Source organism: Apus apus, chromosome 13, assembly GCF_020740795.1.
Source record: "Apus apus isolate bApuApu2 chromosome 13, bApuApu2.pri.cur, whole genome shotgun sequence".
Lineage (NCBI taxonomy): Eukaryota > Metazoa > Chordata > Aves > Apodiformes > Apodidae > Apus > Apus apus.
In genome coordinates, this window is record NC_067294.1 from 18,823,997 (window position 1) to 18,850,148 (window position 26,152).

General features: G+C 49.7%; 1 protein-coding gene across 4 annotated transcripts in view; it reads left to right on the forward strand.

Moving 5' to 3' along the window:
- The first annotated feature begins 1,699 nt into the window (after window positions 1-1,699).
- PSD2 (pleckstrin and Sec7 domain containing 2) overlaps window positions 1,700-26,152 on the forward strand; it is a 36,581-nt gene continuing 12,128 nt past the window's right edge. For 3 of the 4 annotated variants that reach the window (XR_007890734.1, XM_051630888.1, XM_051630887.1), the window contains exons 1-9: window positions 1,700-2,105; window positions 3,710-3,904; window positions 7,311-7,391; window positions 7,929-8,041; window positions 11,313-11,373; window positions 18,682-18,772; window positions 19,880-19,923; window positions 23,278-23,468; window positions 24,762-24,832. Coding sequence is in view for 3 of the 4 variants with exons in the window: in XM_051630888.1 (XP_051486848.1) it covers window positions 1,735-2,105; window positions 3,710-3,904; window positions 7,311-7,391; window positions 7,929-8,041; window positions 11,313-11,373; window positions 18,682-18,772; window positions 19,880-19,923; window positions 23,278-23,468; window positions 24,762-24,832 (1,218 nt within the window). In the remaining variant the exon portion in view is untranslated. The remainder of the gene's footprint in view (window positions 2,106-3,709; window positions 3,905-7,310; window positions 7,392-7,928; window positions 8,042-11,312; window positions 11,374-18,681; window positions 18,773-19,879; window positions 19,924-23,277; window positions 23,469-24,761; window positions 24,833-26,152) is intronic. The other variant, XM_051630886.1, reaches the window with a different exon arrangement.

Sequence of the window (26,152 nt, forward strand, 5' to 3'; positions counted from 1 at the left end):
TAGCAAAGTGAGGCCGTGCTCATGAGAGGCACCAGGCACAGCCTTGATGCTGCCACAGGGATTCCAAACTGAGACAACCACAGTGAGAGGGTGCAGCACCTAAGCACCTGTCCTCTAACTTGCAAAATTCACCAAGTGATGCAAAAATCAGTCACTTACCACCTCCCAGCAGCAGATTAACACCCAGCCAGTCTGGAGCAATGACTGCTTTGACAGACTAAATCCACTTATATATAAAAACATATAAATATCATATGGATATACCATATATATGGTATATTATATGTATATTATATATTTAATATACGTATCTTTATACTTTTTTTTTTTTTTTTTTTTTTTTTTTCCTGAGAATGACACTGTATGGCAGGGAATACCCCTTAGGTCAGCTCAGGTCAGCTGTCCCAGCTGTGTCCCCTTGCAGCCTCTTGCCTCCCCCCAGCCCATTTGCTGGGCAGAGAAAAATAGTGAAAGCTTTGACACTGTGCAGGCAGGTCCAGCAGGAGAGCAAACATGGGTGTGTTTATCACCAGTGGTTCAGGACAAACCCCAGTCACAACACCACATGTGCTGCTTTGAGGACAGTTCACTCCATCACATCTGGAGGAAGAGCCATGCACTGTTCCCCCAGTGACAGCACAACATGCCTGGCTCTGACAGTGCAAGTGACAGCAGTGTCTGCTGGAAGTGGGGAGATGGGCTTCCTCTAGGTAATATGGGGTGGCTTAGGCATGTCCTTGCAGCATGGTGTATTCCAGGAGTGACTGAGGCCTCTCAGCTCTCCAGGGCTCTCAGCACAGCGAGCATTACTGGATTTGGCTCAGATGCACTCTTGTGTTCCTGGTGAGATGTACACTGGAGTGAATGTCCCAGCAGTCAGAGCCAAAAAGAGCTGGGATTGTTGAGAGTCATCCGTGCTTCCCTGGAAGCTAGGCTTGGAGGTTCATGCATCTCACAGCCTCCTGTCATGTCTGTGATGCTGTGCCTGAATCCCACAGGTGAGCTGTAAAGAGACATGAGCCTGCCCTGTCTAGATGTGTGTCTGTCACCTTTTACCTCCTTCTCAGTGGACAGAAAACTATTTGTAGGGTTCCTTACACTTCTATGGTGCCTCTTCTAAGAAAAATGCTTAAGTTATAGCATATTAATTGCTCCCTAAAAGCATCTGCTTTTTCTCCACTGTAAAAAGGATCAAGGGCATTTGTTGCTCACATCCAAAGTTAGATTGAAATGGCCTTGATCTTAAAGGATTTTCTTGCTTTTCAAGTAGCCATAATTGGAGCCCTTGAAGGGAGAGGTAATCTGCAGATTAAATCCTTTCTGGCAGTGGATCCAGTAGTAGGTGCCAGATGCAAACATCTCCAGTTCAGAGGTCTGGCTTTTTTACTGGGGCATGACCAAATTAAGAGTTGGCTCGGCCCCTGAGATGCTCATCATAAAACTTCTTCAGCTCTAGAAGCTTGTAATAAAATTAGGAACCAGGTAGGTTATAGCACAGAAGGGTCCCAAGGAGCTATAATCACAGCATCCATTTATGACTCTTACCTCCTCTCTCCAAGTGTAACACTGAGAGCAATTACCTTGAGTATTGTCTACATCTCCCCCTTTTGGTCCAGGTTTGCTTCTGGAGATTCCAAGCTCATCTGCAGTGAGGATGACAAGGAACATTTTCAATTCAAAGACATCAGGGATGGGTTCAGCTCGACCTTTGAGAAGATTGTAGAGTCTGACCTTATGAAGGGTACATACTACAGCAGCTTGGACTCTTTGGATGTCCTCTCCCTCACGGACGAGACAGACAGCTGTGTCAGTTTTGAGGCCCCACTCACCCCGTTGATCCAGCAAAGGGTCAAGGAAAGCCCTGAGCTCTTGGAGCAGAAGCTCGTAGCCCACCAGAGAGAAGCCCTTCATCACATGGCTGCTGATAAGCAAGAGCAGGCAGCAGTAAAAACAGTGGAGGGGGATTCTGGAAGCCCTCTCAGGCACTCTATTACCAGCAGCAGGTCAGAAAATGTGCTGAGCCGGTTGTCCTTGAAGAGCATCCCAAATGGATTCCACATGGAAGGGTCGGAGGAAGATGCCACCAAGATCATTAACTCCATCAGGTAAGGAAGGCTGGGAATTCCTCAGGCAAAGGGCTCCTTGTCTTATGGGGTCCCAATCCAAGGGCAAGACTCAGAGGACTTGATAGAGATGGAGCTGCTTTTTTTCCCCTTGTGCTTCCTCTCATGTGCCTTCATGGCAGAGAGGCCAAACACCAACAGGGCAAGCTTTCCTACCCATGATTAGGACTGCTGCTGGGGACCACAACCTCAAGGCATTAAACCAGCCAGTCCCCAGTGCATCTCTGGCTCCTCCCTGCTCTCAAACTGCAGGTGAGCTGCAGGGTCCTGTAGGAGACCTATGAGCCCAAGAAAAACCAGGGCTCAGCACTTTGTGATCGTGTTTGCTCTTGAAGGCACCACCACTCATCTGGCCGCTTGTTAATCCCATCTGTTCCTTGAGCAGGCAAAAATGGGGCTCCTCTGGACAGACCACTGCCTTGTCTGCCTGACATCTGCAAAAGCCTTGGCAGGTTGGAGGCAGGCAGGCACACTCCCAAGTGTGCTCTGAGGTGCACGGGAACCTCAAAGTTTCAGTTAGAACTGGGTGTCCCTGTAGAAGCCTCCCCAGAGATTCTGCTGCAGACAGTGAGGAGATAAGCAGAGACTTTATCCTCTGGAGGAGCTGAGACCCAAACTGTCATCCCCAGGAGGCAGCAGCTCATCTGCAGTGCAGTTCCTTGCATGAGGAAGCCAGGTGGTGAGCAGTCAGGTCATGGGGAACTGGAGCAGGGCTGTATATCTAGCTGGCTATCAAGCCTTCAATAGGTCACACTGGCCAAAAATGTGCAAATAGGTGCCAACAAAGCCATAACTGGCTTTGAGCAAGGAAACAGAGATGCTTCCCCATCTACATGGTGACAGTGGGGCTGCTCAGCTCGTTGTCTGTTGGAACAACTGGCCGTGACACCAGCCTAAAGCTGGGAGAGAAGCAGCCCAGCAGCCACGGCAGGTCTGCTCACAGTCTCCTTGGCATGATTTGAACAAGGGCATTTCCTAATCCTTGGCAAATAATCAGAACTGGAAAGCATGCCACCTATCCCTAAGGTTTTCTGAAAGAGCTCTGAAAGAGCTTGGAATCCCTTTCCATACCAGGGGAGAGAGAGGAATCTTAAAAAGCTGTTGAGGCTGCTTTCTTTGAACAGATTTCTCCTCAGTTCTTAGGGAGAAATAACTCCCTCTTCAGTTCTATTCTGCACATTTTAAATTACTATTTCATTTGACCTGAAATGAAGGAGTTTGTCCAATGTCCAGTTCACAAATGCGTGGTTGTTCTTTTTCATATTTTTGGTTAGGACAGGAAGAAGCTTTCCTTAGGAAGCACTTCCTCATGTAGAGGGTGATCAGACATTGGGATGGACTGCCCAGGGAAGTGGTGGAGGCACCATCCCTGGAGGTGTCCAGGGAAAGGCTGGATGTGGCACTTAGTGCCATGGTCTGGCTGACATGGTGGTGTTAGGTCATAGGCTGGACTTGGTGATCTTAAAGGTCTTTTCCAGCCTTGGTGGTTCTGTGATTCTCTCATTCTGTGCAACCAAACTGTGGCATTTTCTGTGGGTTTCACTGTCACTTTACTGCTCCTTGAAATGTTTCTTCTTTCTGTGCAGCGACGCCAGCTTGAAAGACACACTGTCAGACTCCGACTCCGACATGGGCAGCACGGAGCAGCTTGACCAGGGCAGCACAGACACCTTGGCCAATGGCTGCAGGGTGGACAGCGAGGCTGCCAAGAGGCTGGCCAAGCGCCTCTACCACCTGGAGGGGTTCAAGCGCTGCGATGTGGCACGTCAGCTTGGGAAAAAGTAAGTGGGGTTTGGGTTGCAGCCAGCCCTGCCAGGGGATGATGGAAGTGGCAGCACCAAGCATGGTCAGCAGAAGCACCGTGGTGCTGGGGAGGGCCTGGGGAGCACTGGTTGTGATGGGACAACAGGGCAAAGGCAGGAAGGGACAAGCCTGCTGTTACAAGGGTTTGGTGGGTGGAGTCAGGGCTCAGGAGATCCTTCCAGTTGAAACTGGTCCGAGTCCAATGCCCTTGCAATCTGAATCCTACAAGTTGCCTGCATGTATTGGGCATTAACTGCCAGAAACTGCTGCCCGCCAGAACCAAGAGCTTGCTGTGTTTGGTAGGGGCCCAGCAAGACCTCCCCTAAAGCAACTCCCAGGCTAAAGGCTTTGGGATCCAGGCCTTCATCTGCACTGGGCTTCCTGCCAGCCCCCAGGTTTTTAATGTCTGCACCCCAAAATCTTGCTGCAGTGCCTCCTGACCCGGTCTGTATAGATGGTGTGAAGGGTTTGGTGGAGAGCCAGGTACACAGCACAGGTCCAAGTATCTCAAGCTGGGAGATTTGCCTGGGTTAGGCAGAAGGGAACTAAAAAGTGTTTATTCAAAAGTGGGAGAGTTACTGAAGTACCTAAGAGACAGAGTAACAATAATGAGTGTAGCAGGAACAGATCATTCTAGGATGCCAGTGGCAGTGAGGACACCAATCCCCATCATCCTTCTCCTGGATGAGATATAAACTGTGTTGCTGGGTTTTTGGTTTTTTATGTCCTCGTGATGTCTTGCTCCTGTCCAGATCAGCAGGACACAACTTCCTCTCAGCAAATACCCAGGCTTTCAGTACCAAGGATTGTCTGTGACCCCCAGCATAGTCCTGGGACAGAAGGAGCCCATGAATTACCTCCTGGAGAGGCTCTTTATATCACCTGGCAGCATCTTTGTTCTGCTGTGGTTCTTGCAGCAGGTGTGTTGCTGGTTGCTGCTGCCTCAGCTCTAGCATCCTACTCCTTTCTTGCAAATGTGCCCCGCCAGCTCACTGGGTGGGGCAGCTGTCAACCAGTTGATCCCTGGGGGAGCATCTCACAGAACGATCAGAGTTGGAAGGGACCTCTAGAGCTCATCTAGTCCTTCTAGTCTGAGCGTGTCCCTTTGCTAGTTCCTGCTGTCCTCCTCACCCCTGCAATCCTCACACTGGAAAGCTGTTTGGGGCCCCCCATTTGGGAATGGACACAGCCTGTGAAACAAAACTTGTTTTGATCAGCTGGGTTTTTTACTTCCATAATTTTCCAGCACAAGAACTGGATAGAGCTGCAGGCTCTTGGACCAAGCAGGTGGATTTGCAGAGCAGGAAAGGAAGAAGGATGAGGATAAGTGTGTTTTAAGTTGGTTTTGCTCCCTTAAGACAATGCAAGGCCAGCCTACAGTTGTGGAGCAGGGTAAGTTTAAGTGATGCTTTCAGGTCAGCTTCATGTAGCAGGTGGACTGGCTAGGAGGGTTGTTCAAAAAGTAAAATCCCATTTTAAAGCTTTTTTAACTCAATTAATCCCTTTTTTTTTCCTTTGTGAACATTGGCAATTTTCTAAAAAAACCCAAACCCAAATGAAAATCAGTCTTCACTGTCAAACAAGTAGGAAAGGCTTGATGAACAAGGGAATGGAGGTTGTCTATCTCCAAATAGTTTCCAGGTGAAGTTAACCTCAAATCCAGAAATTACCTTTGTTTCTCTCAAGAGCATGTGTTTCAGCAACTAAACTTTCCACGGAAGAGCCTTGTTCCTGGATTTGTTTGTGCATGGTCTCCGCTCTGTCACCACCCATGGTCTCACATCTCTTATTGGGGGGCAGCTGAGCTATCTCAGCTGCCAGACTATGAAGATGGTTGTGCCAGGCACTTCCTTGCAAAGTTTCCCAAGAGAGTCCTGTGCTTACAGAGTCACAGAATCAAGAATCACAGAATCACAGAATGTTGTGGGTTGGAAGGGACCTCTGGAGATCATCACGTCCAACCCCCCTGCCAGAGCAGGAAGGAATCAGACCTTTTTTGTCTGTGAAACTGCACATGTGAGGTGGGAAGAGAGCACTGGTTAGTCCTGCGCAGACATAGAGTCAAGAGGGTCCAAGAGGAGGCCTGGGGCTGGGTTCTGATCATTCTTTGACACAGGGGTGGAGATGTGGTGACATCTCCTTTCACAAAAGTGTGGTCATCTTCTGCATCTCACATCACCTTGCTGTGAAATTCCAGGACAAGTAGAGAAGTCTCCTTGGGAAGCTGGCAGGAATCCAGATGCCAATCATTATGGCACTGCCTCAAGCAGACTAACCTGGGAGGCCATGGGACCATGAGGTCATGTACTGTCCCAGACCCAGCAATCCCAAATTATAGTATTGTTTTAGGAGTGTGAGACCAAGTGGCTTCACACAGCTTTGAAACAGTCTCCTGCACAAACTCCAGCACCAGTACTTGTGTCCTGCTTCTCAAAACTCAGCCTGGACTTCTCTCCTGGAACTGTCACACTGCTCTGCCTGATCCAGCTGTGTGTTGTCCTTCCAAACAGCATCCATGCCAAGGGCTTTACAGTGTCCACCTCACAGCAGAAGATGGAACAATGCTGTAGGAAAAACAATCAGTTCTGCCTGTAACATGTCCCAGGGTGAACCTGGGTGTGCAGTGCTCAAGAGTATGCTTCTCATCCTGGGGGGGGACAGAAAAGGAATTGTGCATGGCAAATGCTGAGCTTATTGAGCCTATCTTCCATTTCTTGCCAGCATTCCTTGATTATTCTTGCACTTCTGCTTCCTCAGTTGTGTAGATAGAGGAACTTAACAGTACCCATTTTGGCTTTAAAGGCAATATGTCCCCAAGCATCCTGCAAAAAATGTGGCAGGGAAAGGGTTTCTCGAGAAGCGTTTGGGGATCAGCAGGGCCAGCTCAGCTGAGCTCTCCTGCTCCAGTGCCCAGGGACATCCATGTGAGACACTAGCAGGGTGCTGTGGTGAGAAGGTGGGATGGGAGCACACGTGGAGAGCAGAAATACTGCAGTAGGAGAGGGGACATGTCCAGGAATGGGGGAGGACTAGGTAAGAAAGAAGGTGCCCGATGAGCACAGGACACCCCTGTGGCGTTCACGTCCTACCTGGTTTGGGAGGATGTTCTGCCTGGTCATCAGCACAGCAAAGGGGGCCCACAGCTTTCATCCTCAGGTGTCTTGGGCTGGCAGCTGTAGAGCTAGGCTGTGAGCACACCAGGGACCTTTGGAGATCTTCCACCAGCATTTTAAGCTAGAAGAAAGTCCCCCTGGGTTGGGATCATGTCTGCTGTTTCTCACTGGGAGTGTGGGCTGGCCAAAAGGAACAGCCATTTGCTGTTCCTCTTGTGGACAGTGTCTGTTTCCCTGATGAAAGGGCTGACTACACCCTCTTTAATTACAGTAACGAATTTAGCAAGTTGGTAGCAGAGGAGTATCTCAGCTTCTTTGACTTCACTGGCCTGACCCTTGACAAAGCACTCAGGTGAGCTGATCTCTGGCACCCCACACAGGGCCTGGGCTGGGCAGAGCAGAGCAGCCTGGTGGGTTTCTCCTTTGGGCTTCCCGACGCCATGGAGGCTGTCCCTGTGGTAGGATCAGGGAGTGGGGGGAGCTACAGGTTGTTGTTTAATCTTTGCTCTGGTGTCACGTTTGGCACCAGGTACTGGGTTTTGACAGGAGGGCCCACAGCCTGCTTCCCCATGGTGGAGAGCAGCTTTCCCAGGAGTCCCATCCTGTGCAAAATCAGAGCAAACGGGAGCAGCTTCTTCTCCTGGGACAGAGAGCCCATCCAGCAAGCCAGAGGTGTGTCAGATCTCAGCATGTTTCCCTGCACAGCTCAGAGCTGGCTCCACAGATGCCTTTTGCATTGCACCTGCAGGGCCCCAGGGGTGTGCAGGCTGGGGGGAGGACAAGGCCTTCCTGGCTGCTCTGAGGCCCCCTTTACATCTCCCTCCTGAGTGTGGTTGCTGCCCAGCAGATGGATCCCCCACAGCTCTTAAGCACTGCTTTGTCTTTGCAGGACGTTCTTGAAAGCGTTCCCGCTGATGGGAGAGACGCAGGAACGGGAGCGGGTGCTGATCCATTTCTCCCGGCGATTCTGCCAGTGCAACCCAGAGGAGAGCACATCCCAAGGTACCGCCTCCCTTCCCTGCCTCTGCTGTCCATTGCATACCCACAGAGCACCTGTGTGACAGAGCTTGAGTGGGAAACCAGCCAACTGCAGCCAGGCCTGACCAGCACCCACTGGGCGTCCTGCAGCTCCTGCCTGTTCTGGGATCCTGCCCTGCTGCTCCCTGGGAGGGACGGGGGCACCAGGTGCTGTACAGACCCCCCAGGAGAGCCAGATGAGTCCCCTGAGGATCTGAGTGTGGGCTCCCAGGGAGCCTTGTCCCCTCAAGTGCACGTAAGATGTGCTGAAGACAAGCTCCTCAGCTGTAGCCTGGATCAGTGGCCCAACACCCGGGGAGGTGGTAAGTGGTTCCAGGGGTTGCAAATTACTGCAGTTTTGGATTGCAAAGGGGTTGCTGGCTGGACACAAGCTCTTCTCAAACTAGAATGACATTTTCCCTTTTATCAGTGATATCCCAATGAAGTACAGGTTCAGGTTTCATTTCCCACTGTTTGTGTGATGTTCTCCCCCACTGATCCAGAGAGGACCTTCCCATCCAACAGGTCCTCCACTTGTAGACATGAAGCTTCAGGCTAAATTTTCAGCAGCAGTCCCCAGCTGAAATGTCCCAAATGACAGGTCCTGACCCTGAACATGATCCCCAACCATATTGCATCCATCCACACTGCTACAGACAAGGGTCTTGGGACCCATTCTCCCCTGCTGGTCCTCAAGTGTCCAACACCCACCAAGTGGCCATGCCCACACCAACCTGAGCAGAGGCTGAGCTGGAGCACAGAGGGCCAGATCTCCAACCCCATCCCACACCCTTCAGCATGAGGTTGTTTGGAGGGCAGGGAGTAATCAAACGAAACACAAGCTTTGCTGTGGCAACGTGGGTTCCAAAGCTGCTGATGGAGCCACACCATGACAGCTGCTCAGAGGAGAAATTACATCCCAGTTCTGTGAGAAGGTGCCTGCTACTGCAAACATGAATAAACCCAGGAAGTGAAACTCTTCCATAACTGCATGGCCCTCAGTGGAGATGTCACTGCTGCCGGTAGGACCTGTTTCAAAAATGTTACGCTCCTGAACAGCACAAAACTATAAAGAATAAGGAAATCTGGATCTGAAACACAGTATTGCTGCTGCTGTCATGACCGATTTGTTGACCTTTAGAGCCACAGCATTGCCTGTGAGGGTGGCAGCACATTTCACAGGGTGGGGCAGGACCATTTTCTCCAGGCCAAATGTAAACTGAGTGAGTCCTGGGGAGGACAGAGATGCACTCAGTGCTGGAATTGAATGGGACTTGAAAAATACAATTGTAATCTAAGTACTACTTGAAGCTGATGTGATGGAGGGAAGCAAAGTGACTCCTTCAGGTCACATCTTTTGCAGATATTGCAAAAGCATGGACTAGACACATGGTTTGAGAAAGCTATTGAAAGCTTTTTCCTCAGGAAGCAGTTCCCTCTTGTTGCATCCAGACTAAACTTCCACAAGGATGTTCCACCAAGATGAAATCCGAGCCACTGTGTATTATCTAGATTTCTAAAGAAACACCTCAGACTGTGATGGTCCGTTGGCTGAGAAGCATGATGGAGTCCAGGCACTTTTGTCTAGAGATGGTCAGCTGGCTAAGGTCTTAAAGCCCTAGTGGCTTAGAAGCCGTTTCAGGGCATTGCTACATGTTGCAACACCAAGGGTCACTTCAGCCTGTATAGTGGGATGCTGCAGATGAGGATGGCAGAATTTCTGTCCTCTTTGACATTTCATCAGTGCTTTCCTGTACTGATGAAGCCCAGAAAAGGACCTACGTGGTTATGTTATGACACTGTGAGAGAGAAAGTGAATGCAACTGAGCTAAGCAAGTGAGAGATTTGGGACACCAGCTCCACCTTGGGGCCATATGGGACAGGATTTACTTCACCAAAGTCATAAAGTAAAGCCAGGTGAAGATGTCAGCCCAGAACCTCCCGCAGAGACTCCAAAATATGCACTGGGGAGGCATGTTGCCCTAAGGCCAAAGCTACTTCTTGTGATAGTGAATGAAACACCTTTCTTAGGAATTGCTTCTTTCTTCACCGTATCCCCAGGACCTTCAGCCCTCATAAAGAAACATGTGATGTTCCTATGAGAAACTCTTCCTTCCTCAGAGGCCATGTTTTTTTCAGGAAAGGGAGGAGCTCACATCCCTTCATCCTGGGCTCCTGCCTTTAGCTGGCAGTGTTTAGAGCTTGGCCTTCAGCATGAGCTACTTGGGGCTTGACACTGTTTCACAAGAATGGTGCCTTTGTCTAGTAGCTGGTCAGGATGGGGACAGGCCCCAGCTGGCTCTCTGTGGCTGCACATCCACCCCCAGAAGAAGAGACCAGTGTCACTTCCGAACGCTGGCCTGGGGCAGGTCACAGCCTGACATGAGGGCACCAACTGGCACAGGACTGGGCACAAGGAAATGAGCCAGGAGCATCAAGTCCTGTCTGGCTTGGTCTGTGGAGCAGCCCATCTGTGTGAAGGCACCAAGTCATACCAAGAGCAAGGCCAAAGACTGGTTATTCCTGCCCCTGCCCTCTCCCTGGTGCTCTCCAGCCCTGTGAGGTCCTTGCAAGGACCAGTTCATGTGCCAGAGTGCCTTCACATCTCACTGGTGCGGGTGGTGTCTGGAGACTAGTCTTTTGACCTTGAGCAGCTTCAGGACACACATTTTGAAATAACAGCAAGTCACCAGCGTGCTTGGTCCAGAGGAGGGTGCTGTGCTGCCTCTAATGAAAGGAAAACTTCCTGTGAGTTCTATTAAGTCAGAGAGCCCAAACTGCTGCACTCATTTGTGGTAATAACATTTGTTGAACAACTCAAGAGCCTTCAAGCTGCCTGAGCATGATGGCTAAACAACCCAGGACAGACCCCTGAGGTGACTGTGATCAACTGGGGAGAAACTAGCTCAGTTTGCCAGGGTCTCTGCCCCATTCTGCAATGGCATTGGCACAAATTGGACGTGGAGGAAGACTCAGTGGGAAGTCTGGTCTTTAGAAAGCCCTTGACAAAACTGCTTTAAAGTCACTTCCCTGATGATCATTTCAGGAAAAGGTGAAACTTGAAGGAAAAAAGCATTTATTTATTTATTTATCTATCTATCAAGCTATCTGTCTTGTGCAGTTTGAAAGAAACAGGTATTCTTTAGGGTCCCCAGATGTAGCAACTCACCTTGCAATGGCTGGGCTGCTGAGGCAGCCAGCACCCCAGGGGCATGGGCAGGGGTGCTGACAGCCAGCTGACTGTTGTGTGTTGCAGATGGGATTCACACGCTCACCTGTGCCCTGATGCTGCTAAACACAGACCTCCACGGCCATGTAAGTAGTGCTCAGAGATGCCTCCTTCCTGTTTTGCTTTCCAGTATAGAGATCTGTGCCCTCATGCAGGATATGTTGCGGAAAAATAGAGACAGGTTGGCAGAGAGTACTCTGACCAGTGGGGAGTTTTGGGTGCCAGGCCCAGACCTGGGAATAGTCACCTTAGTGTCGCTCCAGACTCAAGCCAAAGGAGTATCTCCTGCTGATGTTACCTTGTGCAGGCCCAGGCAATGCAGCTTTCTTCCCAGGACCTGCTGCATGCATCAGCTCTGTCCAAGAAGCTCTCATGCAGAGGTCTTCACCACCAGTCCCTGTGGAGCTGGCAAACAGCAGCCCCCATTGTGCTGCTCTTTCTCGTGGTACAGACACCTGAGGCTCCCCTTGCCCCAGGAACTGCTGCAAGGAAGTTGGTGGTTCCATACAGGTCCACATTTGATCTGTCCTTCCCAAAACACAAAGGAAGTCTCAGCTGTTTTTTCCCCGAGATGTAACTGGCAGTCTCTAGAGAGTTTCATATCAGAAAGGCCTCTCCTCAAAAAGCAGGGTGAGCAGAGCAAAGGTGTGGTTGGAAAAGAGCAGTGATCTCTCACCACCTTTTAGAGGCTCTTTCTGGTGGCATAGGTTGTTCCTAAAAGGTCAACCAGAGTATAGAGAAGGGGAGCAGAGTGAGAGGAAAAATTACTGCAGAGGGGAGATGGGGCTGGGTGTAGGGGACAGCACTGGGACGGTGAGTACCCTTGGAGACCCCTGCCATAGTGTACACCTGGGGGTGTGCATGCGCTCTGCACCCTGCTCAGTGCTGTGGAAGGCTGTAGGCACCTTTGCCCCAGGTCTCCTGCCTGCTCTTCAGCCTTATGGTGCAGGTACAGAGCCTGGCAGTGAGCCCCAGAGGCCTGTGCCCCCTTTACAGGGGTAGAGGGGCTCCTCAAGCCTTGGGTCACTGAAGTTCCTTCTCCTATAGCCCTCTGAGAGCTCAGACCTGGAGCCACAAACTCCTCAGAACTTGTGTAAAGGTGGAGGGTGCATGGGGGGCTGGCTTGGTATAGCAGCCTGTGAGTGTGAAAACACCCTTTTTTTCTGCCCCCTAATACTATGATTTCCAAACTGTATCATCAGAGGCCTCATCTGCCTCCAGCTGGTAACAATTTATGATGCATCTGCAGAGACTTGCCCTTATTATCTCTTTGTTAGCCTGTCAAAGAGCAGACAGTAGGCCATAGCCTAGCTCAGGTTTTTTGCATCCTGTTTTCTAATCACATTTGGGAGGAGCCTTTTCTTCTGTGGGTGGAAAGAGGACACTACATGATTGCTCTTCACCTGTGATGGCAAAGATGCAAAGGCCACCAGCTTCACTAGTGCCATCCTGACAGTCCACTGGGAGACCCTCCCCATCATTGCAGCACTGATGCTGCCTTCATGAGAGTGGGAAGGTTGGGACACGAGTCAGTGAAGGGAGTTGCTGGTCTTGGCAAGAGCATCCTTTCCAGATGTGCACTGTGGCCTCCACCAAGCTGCTTCCAGCTGCTGCAGCCTTATCCCTCAGGGAACAGGCAGCCTATGACTGGCCATCAGGTCCATTTCCACCCACATGGCTCCAGTAACACATCCAGGCCAAGTGTGTTTGCACACAGTGGGACAGCAGTGGGGACAACCGCTGGGAGGGTCTCACAGGGTGTTGTTCATCCTTCAGCCAAAAGGGTTGGAGACAAGGAGGTATTTTCATCGAAGCATTTCCTGCAACAGCAAAAGCAGCCTTGTGACAGAAAGCAAACTGTGCCATTTCACTCCAAAATAATATTATTTTGTCTCATTTTTAAAATTAATAAAAATTCAAAGTATGTCTCTGAGAAGACAGAAATTACTGAAAAGGCCAAAACCCCCTAAACTTCCAAACTCCTACCATTTCTATTTTTCATTGACAAGCTGGCTAAGAGGCCTGGTAAGAAGAAATTATCTCATGTTGTCTAAGCATAGAAAACACAGCTTTCTTTTGACCAGGTGTAGAAATACCTGAGCCTTTCTTTGAAAAATCTTCTCTTTATTTTTCCACATGTGTAACATTAATTTCTTCTTCTCCTTCTCCTCCTTTTTTTTTTTTTTTTTTTTTTTTTCCCCTTCCTTCTCTGCTCCTGGAACTTCTCTTTCTGCTCTTTAACCCTTAACCAGGTGGTAAGTGCAGTCATTCTAGTGTTTTGCTTTAAAACACTGGCATTTGACTTGGGTTTTTTTTTGGGTTTTTTTTTGTTTGGGTGGGTTTTTTTCTGTATTTAAAAAACAAAACAAAACAAAACGATTTTTGTTTGCCTGGATTCCTAAGTGGTTGTGCAGTGTCCTTCACTACTTAGCAACCCATTAGCAGATGATGTGCATCATATGAGATGTTCCTGTGTACAGAAACCTCCATGCACTGCAGTGTTCCTGGGATTGTGTGTCTTGATCTTTCATCCCTTTTCGTTGAAGGTGCTGTCATGATGTTGCATATCACTTTTCATGTTATTCCCTATTGTGTGTGTTTCAGTGTTTTGCTGTGCAGTGAGATGGAGTGGGACATTCCCTTGGTTAGGAAAGGGTGGTTGATGTGTCTGTGTGAAGGGACAGTTCCCTACAGCAGTGTCTCTAGGAGGGGCTAGTTCCCCATTCCAGCAGCGACCATCACAGATACTGAGTCCAGGCTAAAGAGGAATGAGACTGGTTTTAAAACATGAGTTTTGCACCTGGCCACAATGGAATGTTGCTTAATACTGTTGATTTTCTACCACAGTTGTACTCAGATCCTGTTTCCAAACTGTCCAGAAAACTTACTGTATTTCAAACAAGACACTCCATTTTTCTTAACTCACCTGTAGTTGTTGTTTAAAAGCCACTTGTCACCAACAAACATTAGAAGTCTTGTATCGTAATCCAGGTTATTGCAACTCTCTGCCTTGCCCTGCTGGTGCTATTTGAGCTCCAGGAGATCTTATGCCAAAGGAAGTATCACTCTGGTCCATCTCTGCCCTTGGAGACAAAGCTTTGGGATGTCTCCTTTTCAGCTGTCAGTGTCGTTCAAAACTGTTGGCCATGGAAAGATGGAAACAACTCAACACCTCTGCGTCACCAGCACCCATGGCTGCATTTTGGTGCTTCAGCAGAGCCTAACTTCCAGCCTGTCACACTGGAATGTGACAGGCTTTAGTGCTTCTTCAAAAAGCACCTCTCCTGGCCACTGAACAAAGCTTGAAATAGGATCCCTGGCACCTCCTAACTCCACATGTCCATCGCTATTCACCATCTTAACCATCTAAACATCTTCTGATGATCTCCTTAGGCCAAGCTTATGGGTTGGTATTGCAATACTGCTGTGTTAGTAGCACTGGGAGAGCTGAAGAGCTCTGAGATACGAGCAGCCACTGGTGTCACATGCAGAATGACACTGCAGCTCTGTGTGGTCCAGGGCTTCTTAGCACCCAAAGTTTGCAGTTTGCCGCCTGCAGGGGGGTGATTTTGTTTCTGCAGCCTGGAACACTTGATCCCTTGGTTCAGTCTGACCCATGACCCACACTTCATGCTGAAGCATAGATGTAGTTGTTCAGGTCTTTTTCCCCTGAAGATGAGTATTTGGGAGAAGTCAAAAGAGCCTGACTAAGGCAGGGCCTGCTAGGGGTGTGATGCTCACAGGAGATGTTCTCCACTCACCACTTTGCAGCTGAGGTGTTCAATGCCTGCAGTCTTCAGCCCAGAAACTCAAGTGGTTTAACACCTCATAGAGGGAGTGCTGGGGAGAGCACCCCAGAGAGCCACACCTTCACAGCTTCTGTCACCCAGGAGCCTACTTCTCCTCCTGGGACTTTCACGTGGCTCCTGCTTTTCCCACTGAGCACCTAGCTCCATTCTCACCTGCCCAGCCTCCTCATGCTGGGACTTGGCAACACCCCAAAGTCTTGTGGAGGTGGATAGAGACATCCTGGACACTTCAGGAGATGGTTTGCAACCATCTTGGGAGAGTCAGCTCAGCAGCAGACAGCTGAGGCCCAGAGGAGGCAAGAGCCCAACAAGGGAGTTACACTGGGTGTAACAATGGGATGGCAGGATCAGCCCTGCCTACCCACCACCAGATTTATCTCGTCCTTCTTAATTTAATGTTAGTCCCTCTAACCACCATTGTGCACCTTGTCTCTGCAACTCTCCATTCTCATGCACTGTCTGCACTTTTCCACTTCTGTCCATCCACCCCCATACTGTCTCCATCCATTCATCCCTTCTCAGCTAGGTAAGCCACTGTTTGCTCCATTCACTCTCCATTCAGGCACACCATCGTGCCAGCTGATGGTCTGGCAGTGATTTCTCATGCTTTGCTGCATGGCTTGGTGCAAGCAAAGGTGAGATGAAGTTATTTTATGCCAGGGGGACATATCAAGACTAGTAGCTACGTGTGGCTGTGAACAACCTTGCTGGCTTGTTCTATTGCTGATAAGTGACTGATGCACTACCAAAAAGAGCAAAATGCCCCCATCTGTGTGGCTGACCAGAAATGAAGCTGTGTTGCCCTGGTTCAGCAAGGGGCATAGAACATCTGAGCACTGAGCTTTGCCATGTGCAGGTACATTCCCCTGAGGATTATGTCCACGTGTGACCTTGCTCACTGTGCCTTCAGAGCAGCCCTTTCCAGGGTTGTTCCTACCCCTTCTCGCTGAAGACTGTGTCAGTGTTTGTCAGCTCAGGCAGTCCCTGGAGTTGGTGCTCCTGATAATGAGGCAAACGTTGATCAAGTGAAGCTGCAAAGTCTATGTCTTGGAGTAGGGTTTTTTGGGGTTTGTTTTATCAGTTGGTTTCTTTTGGAGGCACTTGCAGGGCTTTGTAGTTGGGTGGCTGGCTCCAGCCCATTTCTCAAAGCAGCAATTTGAAGCAGCAAGATCTTGTTGATTTGAGGTTGTATTGCATCTGAGCCACCCCATCCTGGGCTCAGTCCTCCTGACAGCGTGCCTGAATTCTGCCCCTGACTGCAGTGTTTCTACAGCCTTGTCCAACTAGCTGTTTCACAGTATTAATGTCCTTGCTGGAGCTTTCTTCTCACTTCTGGCTGCCAGAGAATGGGTTTGTTTTCATCCTTCTCAATTGCTCAGCAATTAGCTGCTTTTCCACAGGGTGGCTGCTGACTCAGTTTGAACTCAGAGATCATGTGCAAGAGAAAGAGACAGATCACAGATTCAAATAGAAGAGTCCTGGAGTTAGGATGTGTCCTGGACACAATAGACAAGAAACTCAAAGAAGGGCCTTTGAGGCTGGTGACTTCTGCTGCATTATCTCACTGCACCCACTCACTTCCTAAAATGTGTTCCTCTCTGCATCTGCTGCTTGATCACTGTAAAAAGCCTCTGCAGGCAGGAACATGTGCTGTACATTTGGCTTTCCTGCCTCAAGACGCAGGCACAAGTTGTCACCTTTCCTCTGTGCAAACTAATTTGGTGCCTCCCGGTCTCAGGCAACACACCTACCTCACCTCCAGACTCCCTCTTGTGGGGGTTTGTTATGGTGGTTTTTTTATGGCCTCTCACCTCCTTCCTTTTTCCATCCACAACCATTGTGCTGCTGACTTTTGTTTTTCCCCCTGTAATTCACCACCCAGCAAGCAGACAAATCTCTCTTCCCTCTGCTGAAAAACCCTGCAGGTTTCCCCACAGGTGTTCTGCAGCTGGTGCACCAACTGCACTACCTGATGGTAGCCTTTAGCTGTGGGGTCCAGTTCTGGGCATCAGCCGTGGGAGTGCTCTGAGAGGAAACAAAGATGGCTGAGCCTCATGTTGTGCTGCCCCGTGTCCCCAGGCACTGCAGATTTGTAACAGTGCTTTCTTCTTCTTTTTCTTCATCTCTCAAGGTACCAGCTCATCTGGAGGCAGCACTGACAGGAGGCATTATGAAGAGTATCAGACAGAGCTGCTCAGAGGCAGCACTGGCTCCCTGGGTAGCCAGAGAGCATGTCTGCAGCCACCCATGGTGGGGCAGTGGGGTGGGCTGTTGTGGGTTGACCCCAAGGCCTCACTCTTTCTGATGCTGTCACTTGGGAAGAAGCCTCTAGGTCATCTGTGCGTGCTTGTGGGCAGGAGTTTCTGGTGTCAGTCTCTTTCAAGAGGTTATTTTCTTGTAGAGAGGACACATCTTGCCCTTCTGGGCACTTCCTATATCACCTTCTGAAGCTTCATCCCGTCCCAGTAGCCCAGTGAGATCCTTCCTCTTCCTCTCTGAGTCCCTAAGCAAGGTCCTGGCTCTGCTGTTCGTGGCCATCTTCCCAGGTCATCCTGGACGGCCACCCTGTTGACATCTTGATGCAAACCCAGTGTCAGGATCCTTAGGAATGCTGCTGGCAGCTCATGCTCTCCTCTCACTAACTCCATTGTCCTCTCCATGTGATGTCACCATGTGCTCTGCCCCTGGGGACTTCACTCCAGGATGTGAAGGTTGCAATATGGCATGGCACTGGAGACACTTCTCTTTCCTTTGCAGTATCAAACTCCTTTTTCAGAACCCTACAATTCCCACTGACTCCTCCACTCCTCTGCTCCAGTCTTTTGGTGAGGTGGGATTGCTGGGGTTGGCTTGGAAAAAACCCACCTGCCTTTAGCCCCTCAGCCCTTGCAGGCTGGGAAAATGGCTCACCTGGCTGTGGTGAGGGGTAAAGGGTTTGGGGAGGCAGATGTCACAGACTGGCCTCAGGGATGCCAGATGACCTGGCAGCATCAGCCCCAAATAGTCTTGGCACTGGTCAGTGATGAACATGCTCCAGGTTGTGAGATCCTCCCAGAGCATGTGTAGGGCCCTCATGTGCCACAGCAGCAAGTTCCCACTGTTTCAGGAGCTGGGTCATCATTTTCCATAATGGCAATCAAACCCAGCAGTTTGTGTGAAGGACGAGTCATTGCCCAGTGCTGGCTGTCTCCAGATGCTGACACTGCATGGTGACACAGTTTCACACGTGCAGGTTTGGACACCCATCCAAGTGCTGCAATTTCAAGGCACTCTGAGTGTGTCCCTGTACCAGGGTCAGCCCGGAGAACAGATGTTAGATCACTTCAAAAGTTTGGAGCAGGAGCTGGAGAGGTTATTTTCAGGTGTTATCTCCACCATTTAAAAAGAGGTCCTTTGAAACATTGGAGTGCTGTCATGAGCAAGTAAAGAAAGCAAAGAGCCCTGTAGAAAATCAACACAGAAGACCTTTCAGCTTCAAACTCTTGAGATAAACTCAAGCTTCACCACCATGTCTAAAATTTTTCTTTATTGCTCTGATTAAAGGCAAAACTCCCCAGAAGTTTAACAAGCTGCTCCTTTGCCTTACAGAACATTGGAAAAAAGATGTCGTGTCAACAGTTCATAGCAAACCTGGATGGGCTGAATGATGGGAAGGACTTTGCAAAGGATTTGCTGAAGGTAACATGACATAAATAGACAGTGGGACACTGTCTTTATTGTGATGGTGCTGCCTAGTTCTTCTGGGACACTCTGAGCCCTTGAATCAGCATTTTCCAGTGCACAGTTGTTTCATTACAAGAATGGTGACCCACATGGATAGTTTCTGTTAACTTTCAATGAGCCACCAGAGGTTTGTTCCCTGGTGATGCTGTTTCCAGAGTTGTAGCATATCTGCCCTTGGAGCATACCAGGGGTCCCCCATGGTAGCTCTATGATGCACTAGAGAATGCACAGAACAAGGGACCCCCAGCCCCCCAGTATGACCATCTGGCACTGATACTTGTCTCTGCCTTCACTTCCATGTAATTAGATGTAATGCTCCACCACAACTAGTTCAGTACCATGGGATATTGGTTAAACACCCCACAGGGAGTGTCTGCTCCTTCCACATGGTTTACCACCACCACTGTTGTCTGCATCTGCTGCAGATCCAGCAGCCGGACCTGGATTTTGTTTTAGGAAAGGAGGTTGAAACGACCAGAGCCACATCAGGGATGTCACATAGTGCTTTAGATGACACCCCCACCTCTCAGAAGACCTCACCCTACCCCACCTCTCAGGATGGCCAGGGCCAGCTCCATATTCTGCATTTCTAGCCCATTCCTGCTTCTTTCCCAGTGCCACTGGAATTTTGCACAGGAGGAACTGCAAATCCCTCCCCTATTTCTCAGGCAAATGTTCAAGCCTCCACTGTCTCTTTCCCCTAGTCAAGACACTGGAGATGTCTTGGCATACCCCATAGTCTTCTACCACCTTTGTGTAGGCCAGGATTCACTCAGAACCAGGTACAGCCCCCAAAATCAGTAAAAAAAAAAGTCTTATGCAGGCTCCTTAGCCAGGCTGGCTGCCAGACCCCTCTGCTGCTGCTGTGTCCAGTCCAAAACCTGGCATGACACAAAGACAAGGTCTAGCATCAATTGTCCTGCTCACTGGTGAATATTTCTCCGGGACAGTTCAGCAAGGAAGATATCTCCAAGAGCACAAACAGGGTGTGGATGAGATGGTCTCCACAACCCAGATATGCCTTCCATGAGAGACACAGCTAATACCATGTTCTTGTTTCAGACACTATATAACTCCATCAAGAATGAGAAGCTGGAGTGGGCCATGTAAGTATATGTTAAGCATTTGAGAGATAGTGTGTCTTTCAAAGTAGCTGACAGGTCTTGAGTCATGTTTTTAGCCCCAGAAGTTCCCAGTCCCTCCTGTAGGCAAGCTGGGTTTATTTATGGCTTAGACACAAAAGCAGAAAGGGAGGCTGGTGGCAGTCTGTGGACACAGGGTCCACAGGCATGGTCTAAACGAAGGGGATGCCCTTTTTGTTTACTACTACATCTGTAAAAAGCTTGCTCCTCTTCAGGTGCTTCAGATGTCTTTGCACAAGGAGCTCAAGGTCTGGGATTATTTTGGTCACGGAGACTTTTCCACATAGTTTCTTCTGGAAATAGATAATCACTTGGGCGGGAAGGGACCTTGTGAGATCTCCAGTCCAGCTTCCTTCTCAAAGTATGGTCAACATTGAGTTCAGACCAGGATGCTCAGGGCTTTGTTCAGTTTGATCCTGGAAACCTCAAAGGACAGAGAACCCACAGCCCCTCTGGCTCCAGGAACCAATACTTAGTTATTCCAAGTGACATTTTTTTCTTATCCATTTGAAACCACTGTTGTTTTGACTTATGCCCACTCTCTCTTGCCTTCCTGCCATGCAACATAGTGAAGAGCCTGGATCTGTCCCCTTGATGACCTCTTCACACATACTGGAAGGCTGCCATGAAGTTCCCCAAAGCCCATCTCTTTTCTAGGTTGAACAAGTCCAGTTCCCTTAGTGACTTTTTGTGTTGCAAGTGCTCGAGCACCCAGGCATCTCAGTGGCCTATGCTGAACTCTTTCCACCCCGTTGATGCCCTTTCCTCTGTTGGGGGCCCAATTCCCTTTTGCTGTGTGACGTAGTGAGGGCAGAGCAGAAGATGATAATTTCTCCTGGCCTCCTCACTGTGCCGCTGTTACATAGCCCAGAATGCTCCTGGCCTTCATTTCTGTCACACACTGCCTGGCTCCTGCTCATCCTTCTGTTCACCAGGAGCCCCAGGGTCTTTTCTGCAGAGCTGTCCCCTAGCTGGTCAGCTCCAGCCAACACTTCTGTAGGACCACTCCACCCCAGTGCAGCTACATTTAGTGAGACTCCTGTCCCTCTGAGCCTCTCATTTTTGTGTCATCCACAAACTCCATGAGATGCCCCGTGTCTCCTTCTCCAGATCTTAATTTGTTACCCTGAAACAAGTCTAGGAACAGGTAGCATGTTGACCTCTATGACAGGTTCATGCAGTACTTTCCTCAACCCTTCTTCCCTTGCTTTGCTACCCACACCCTGTCCAGGGCACAGGCCAGGACCCTCAGCAAGGGGTGCATGGTGAACCCCAGCCTCAACACATCACTGCTGCCTTGGGGAAGCTCACAATATAGCTGGGCTCTTAAGCCAACACAGTGGGCATCCTCTCTCCTCTCTCCTCTCTCCTCTCTCCTCTCTCTCTCCTCTCTCCTCTCCTCTCCTCTCCTCTCCTCTCCTCTCCTCTCCTCTCCTCTCCTCTCCTCTCCTCTCCTCTCCTCTCCTCTCCTCTCCTCTCCTCTCCTCTCCTCTTTAGCAGGATCTTCTGGGCCATTAGCTCCATCACATGCTCTTCTCCTTATGTTGTCCTGGACAGAAAAACATCTGGGGATGATTTGACCCTCCCTCCCCAGCTACCTGGGTGGAGCTTTGCAGAGCAGAAGCCTCCATTGCCAGGCATGCCCTGTGGACCAGCAGCTCCTTGGGGAGGACACAGCCGTGGTTGTGGTTTCTTAGTGGATCATGTGGCATCGATTTCACTTTATAAATAATCTTGCATGGCCTGTGTGAGAAGAAAGCAGCAACCCCAGCTGTACAGCAGGGGGGGCAGCGGGTGGACGCAGTCATGAGAGGGAGCTCTGTAGTTCTGCAGAAGGTGCTAGTGGGATGCCAGGGGAGTTCAGCAGAAGAGCATCTGCCGGCTGGATGGGGCAGCCTGCATGCACAGGCTGCTGAGCTCAGGTACCCCCAGGGTACCAGCAGCACCACTGAGCCCCCTCCTGCCCTCCATCCTCCTCACACCCCACTCACCCCACACCTCCGTGGGACCTGCCTTGCTGCTTGGTTGCCAGTGGAGAAGCTGCAACACAAGAAACCTCTCAGCTCCTCTGCTATGGGACTGTTTCTCCCTGACGTGACCTGAGATATGACCTTCTTCTCCCTGCTTGCCTCTGCCTTCTGTCCTTGTCCATCCCAGGACATCCCTTGCTCACAAAGCCCACCAGACAAGCAGGTACACAACCATCATCCCAGCAGCAAGCAGGTGCTCAGAGGAGTCTCTCTGGTGCAGCTCAGAGAACTGCACTAACTCCCCACCCAGGTGTAGTGTCTGGGATCTGCCTAAGCCCTAGGACTTCTGTGGGTACAAGGGCTGAGAAATCATCCTTCTCTTCCAAGAGGTGCCACATGCTTTGGCCAGCTGCTTGCTGCAAGTGGGCAAGTGTGATATTTTACCTCTCACATACCAGCCAGTGGATTCATCCCTGGGTCATTCCTTAGCTGAGGTTTGGTCTCAATCTAATCTGCAACCAAAAGTGACCACTGACACCGTTTAAACACAGACTTGTATCACACAGGGCAGAAATTACAGTTGTTCTCCCCTTTTAGTGTCCCAGGGACACTGGGAAATAAAACTTCCTCTACAAGTTCTAGTTTCTATGTGCTAGAGGTTTTACTCCAAACAGGTAGAGTCAGGCTTGGTGGAGTCAGTGGACTAAGCTGCTCAGCCCTTTACTGTCCAGAGTCCAGGACTGGGAGGGGAATCAGATTTTATGGAAATGATCAGCATTTCTGGCTCTTTGCTGGCCCACCCTAAGAACACAAATGGGGAGCTGAGGCACAATATCTTCCGGGTTTGTATTTGTTCAATCAGGTGGCCTATCTCCTCAATATCTGCAGAGCTTTTGTTCCTCAGCGATGCACTCAAGCTTCTTCAGTACCTATTTCAAAGGCTGAGAAACCCCAGTGATGTGTGGTCTTCCACAGAAGACCACCTTAGGCTCTGATTTAGGGCACAGAATTTGAGACCTTCCCTGTGAAATACTTGTAGTTCTCAGCAATGCTGTGTCCGCAGTTTCTGGGTGTTCAGACAAGAACCCTTCCCTGTATCCTCAGAGTAGGATCACTGGGACAGTTACCTGCCACCCTGCTCCTCCCAGCTATGTCCAGATCACCACCTTTGGCACATGTTGTGTGTTACAGTCCCTGCATCTCCCTTCATTTTATTTCACTCACTAATTTTAATGATATATAATATAATATTTTATAATAAATACCTCTAAAACCTAAGCAGATCAGGCCAACTGTGACCCAACACACATGTCCTCCACTCAATCTCTTCTCTGACTTTGTTTCCAAGTGATGAGGACGAGTTGAGGAAATCTCTCTCGGAGCTGGTAGATGACAAAATCGGAGCCAGTGCGAAGAAGGTGACAAGGATTGTTGACAGCAGCAACCCCTTCCTGGACATCCCCCAGGCTCTGAATGCCATCACCTACAAGCACGGTGTCCTCACACGTAAAACCCACGCAGACATGGATGGGAAGAGAAGTACGTGTTAACAGGACAGGAGGAGGTGTGCCCCAGCAGCACCAGAGCTTGGCCATGGGCTTCTCTGTGGCACTTAGTGCCATGGTCTGGCTGATGTGGTGATGTTAGGTCATAGGCTGGACTTGATCTTAAAGGTCTTTTCCAGCCTTGGTGATTCTGTGATTCTTCTCCCTGGCTCTCCTGCTTCCTCAGTGCATCCTAGGGAACACAAGAGAGATCCACGAGTGCCGGGGCACAGGGAGAAGAGGGTGTTTTGAGGCATTTGTAGATGTGTTTTCAGGAGGCTTCAGCCTCCCCTTCTCATTGCCAGGAAACCTAACAGTGCCTGTCCCACACAGATAGACCTGGTTGGTCTTCCATCCTGTTCATGGGCATAACCCTGAATCCCACACTGTGAACTACCAGAGCAGCACATGCTGGTTCCATAGTAGTTGTCCACCCCAGCCCTGACCTTGGGGATAGTCTGGTCTTCAAAGCTTAGTTCCTGCCCATATTCTGCCACAGCTGCTGGAAGCAGCTGCCGTGTGCTGTCTGGGCAACAGGGTCCCCCATAGCTCTGCTGTTAGCACATGGGATTACAGGAAAGGTGAAGGAAAAGATATTTGGAATCTGTTAATGAGCAGCGATTAATGAAGCCTTGGATAACCTCTTTTGCTAATTGATATGGTTGGCCCAGTGACTTCAGCTGATTAAAAGTCTTGAGTAGACTCAAGACTTTGACTTCTCACTCAAGAAGACCAAAGGCCTTCCCTGGTTCCAGCACTTTCTTAAGAACCCCTGCCTGGAAGAGTAGCTGTCTTCTGGTCATGTAGATGGCTCCCTTCACCTCTCCAGTGCCCAGCAAGTTCTTTGTCCCCAGTTCCATCAAGATGGCTGGTGGTAATGCTCCCCCTTCAGTGGAACAGAAGTTGCTTTGTCCAGGGTATGTCTGTCACACTCATCTGAAGTAGAGGATCTCAGGGAATGTCTCTGCTCCTCAAGCATTTAGTCCAAAGAACATGAACCTGAGTTTGGAGGAGCAGAGACTTCCTGCACATGTACACAGGTACCAGCTCATCTCTGATTTTGACCTGCTTGTGTTCCTGCTGGGAGCCCGAATCTCCCAGACCACGTCTCTCAGACAGGTGCCCCTGCAGACAATCTGCTCATAACCAATAGCTGGGGGGTGCATGAGGTCTGGGCATCAGCACATGTCTCTTGTGGGTCAGGAGAAGGGTTGGTTTTGCCAGATATGTGAAGATCAAGCAGCACTAGCAGAAGTAGACGTATAATTAAATATTCTTCCTTTTCTAGCTCCCAGAGGAAGAAGAGGCTGGAAGAAATTTTATGCTGTGCTTAAAGGGACCATCCTTTATTTACAAAAGGTAATTGCCAGGGACTTTTCTATTTGCTGTTCCATGCTGTCTCCAAAACAGCCATGCTGTCCTAAGCAGGAGACCTATAGGTGCAAGAAGGGGTGAATCCATGTCCTAACACATGCCTGGACATCTACAGAGCTCCTCCAGAGACTGGTATACAGAACTGGAGGATGCCATCATCTTTGGTGGTGGTGGTGCTGCTGATGAGAGCACTATTCACAGCCCCAAAAGTGCATTATACAGAAAGAAGTGTGAAAAGGGAACATTGAAGCAAAATTTCTGCTGAAGTGTCTCAGCAAGTAGGAGCTGTTGGAGAGGGTGACTGAACAGATGATATGGAATAGGTGAAGTAGGATGTTGGTGAGATGTGCAATAGGAGGCTGAAGAGGCAGAGCATTGGAACAGTCTTATCCTGCCCATTGCTTTATTTGCTGGCATGGATCTGATTATGAGCAGCTTTGCTGAGTCTGGTATGGACTATGCTTAAAGCTTCTCTTCTCCCTCAGGACCTTGCTGGGCTGGATCCTTCCATGAGTTGCCAAGTGACACTTTTCTTCAACGCTCTTCATTCAGTAGCCACCTCTAGTCAACACAAGTATAAATCCCAGGTCCTCATGGGAGGCAAAGTCACCATGGTAGAGTTTCTCTGCATGCTATAACATTTCTTCTTCTTCTTCACTGAAAGGGTTGTCAGGCATTGGAATAGTTTGCCCAGGGCGATGGTGGAGTCACCATCTCTGAAGGCATTTAAAAGGCATGTGGACCTGGTGCTTAGGGACATGGTTTAGTGGTGACCTTGTGGTGTTAGGTCTAAGGCTGGAGTGGATGACCTTGGAGGTCTCTTCCAGCCAGGGACTCTGCGATTCAGCTCTCTGCCTTTCAAGACACTGATGCTAGGAGGATTTCCATGAATAGTCTTTCCTGTGGGAAAATCCAAGGACCCTGGATAGGGACTCACCTGAATGTCAGTGTGAGCCAGCCAGGGATGCCAAATGTCTGTTCATCATGCAACGTCATAACCCACTGAACTAGGCCTGAACCACCTGAGCAGCACAGGCTGTGCAGGAAACCAGTGAACTCACCTGGCTGGAGCAGCACAGCCTGTGGGTAGATGTTCCTACGCATTGCAGTGTTATCTCCAAAGCAATGAGGGTAAACAAACACTGGATTATATAAGAAAGGCAGAAGGATCCTCAGGGCAGCCTGGAGTTGTGACTCAGAGCTCATAGCACACCCCAAGGAGTCTCATGTTTTGCCAGATCCTATGGCACACGTCACAAAGCCAACAGCAATCTGACACCAGTGGTGATTTACAGCATGGGCCGC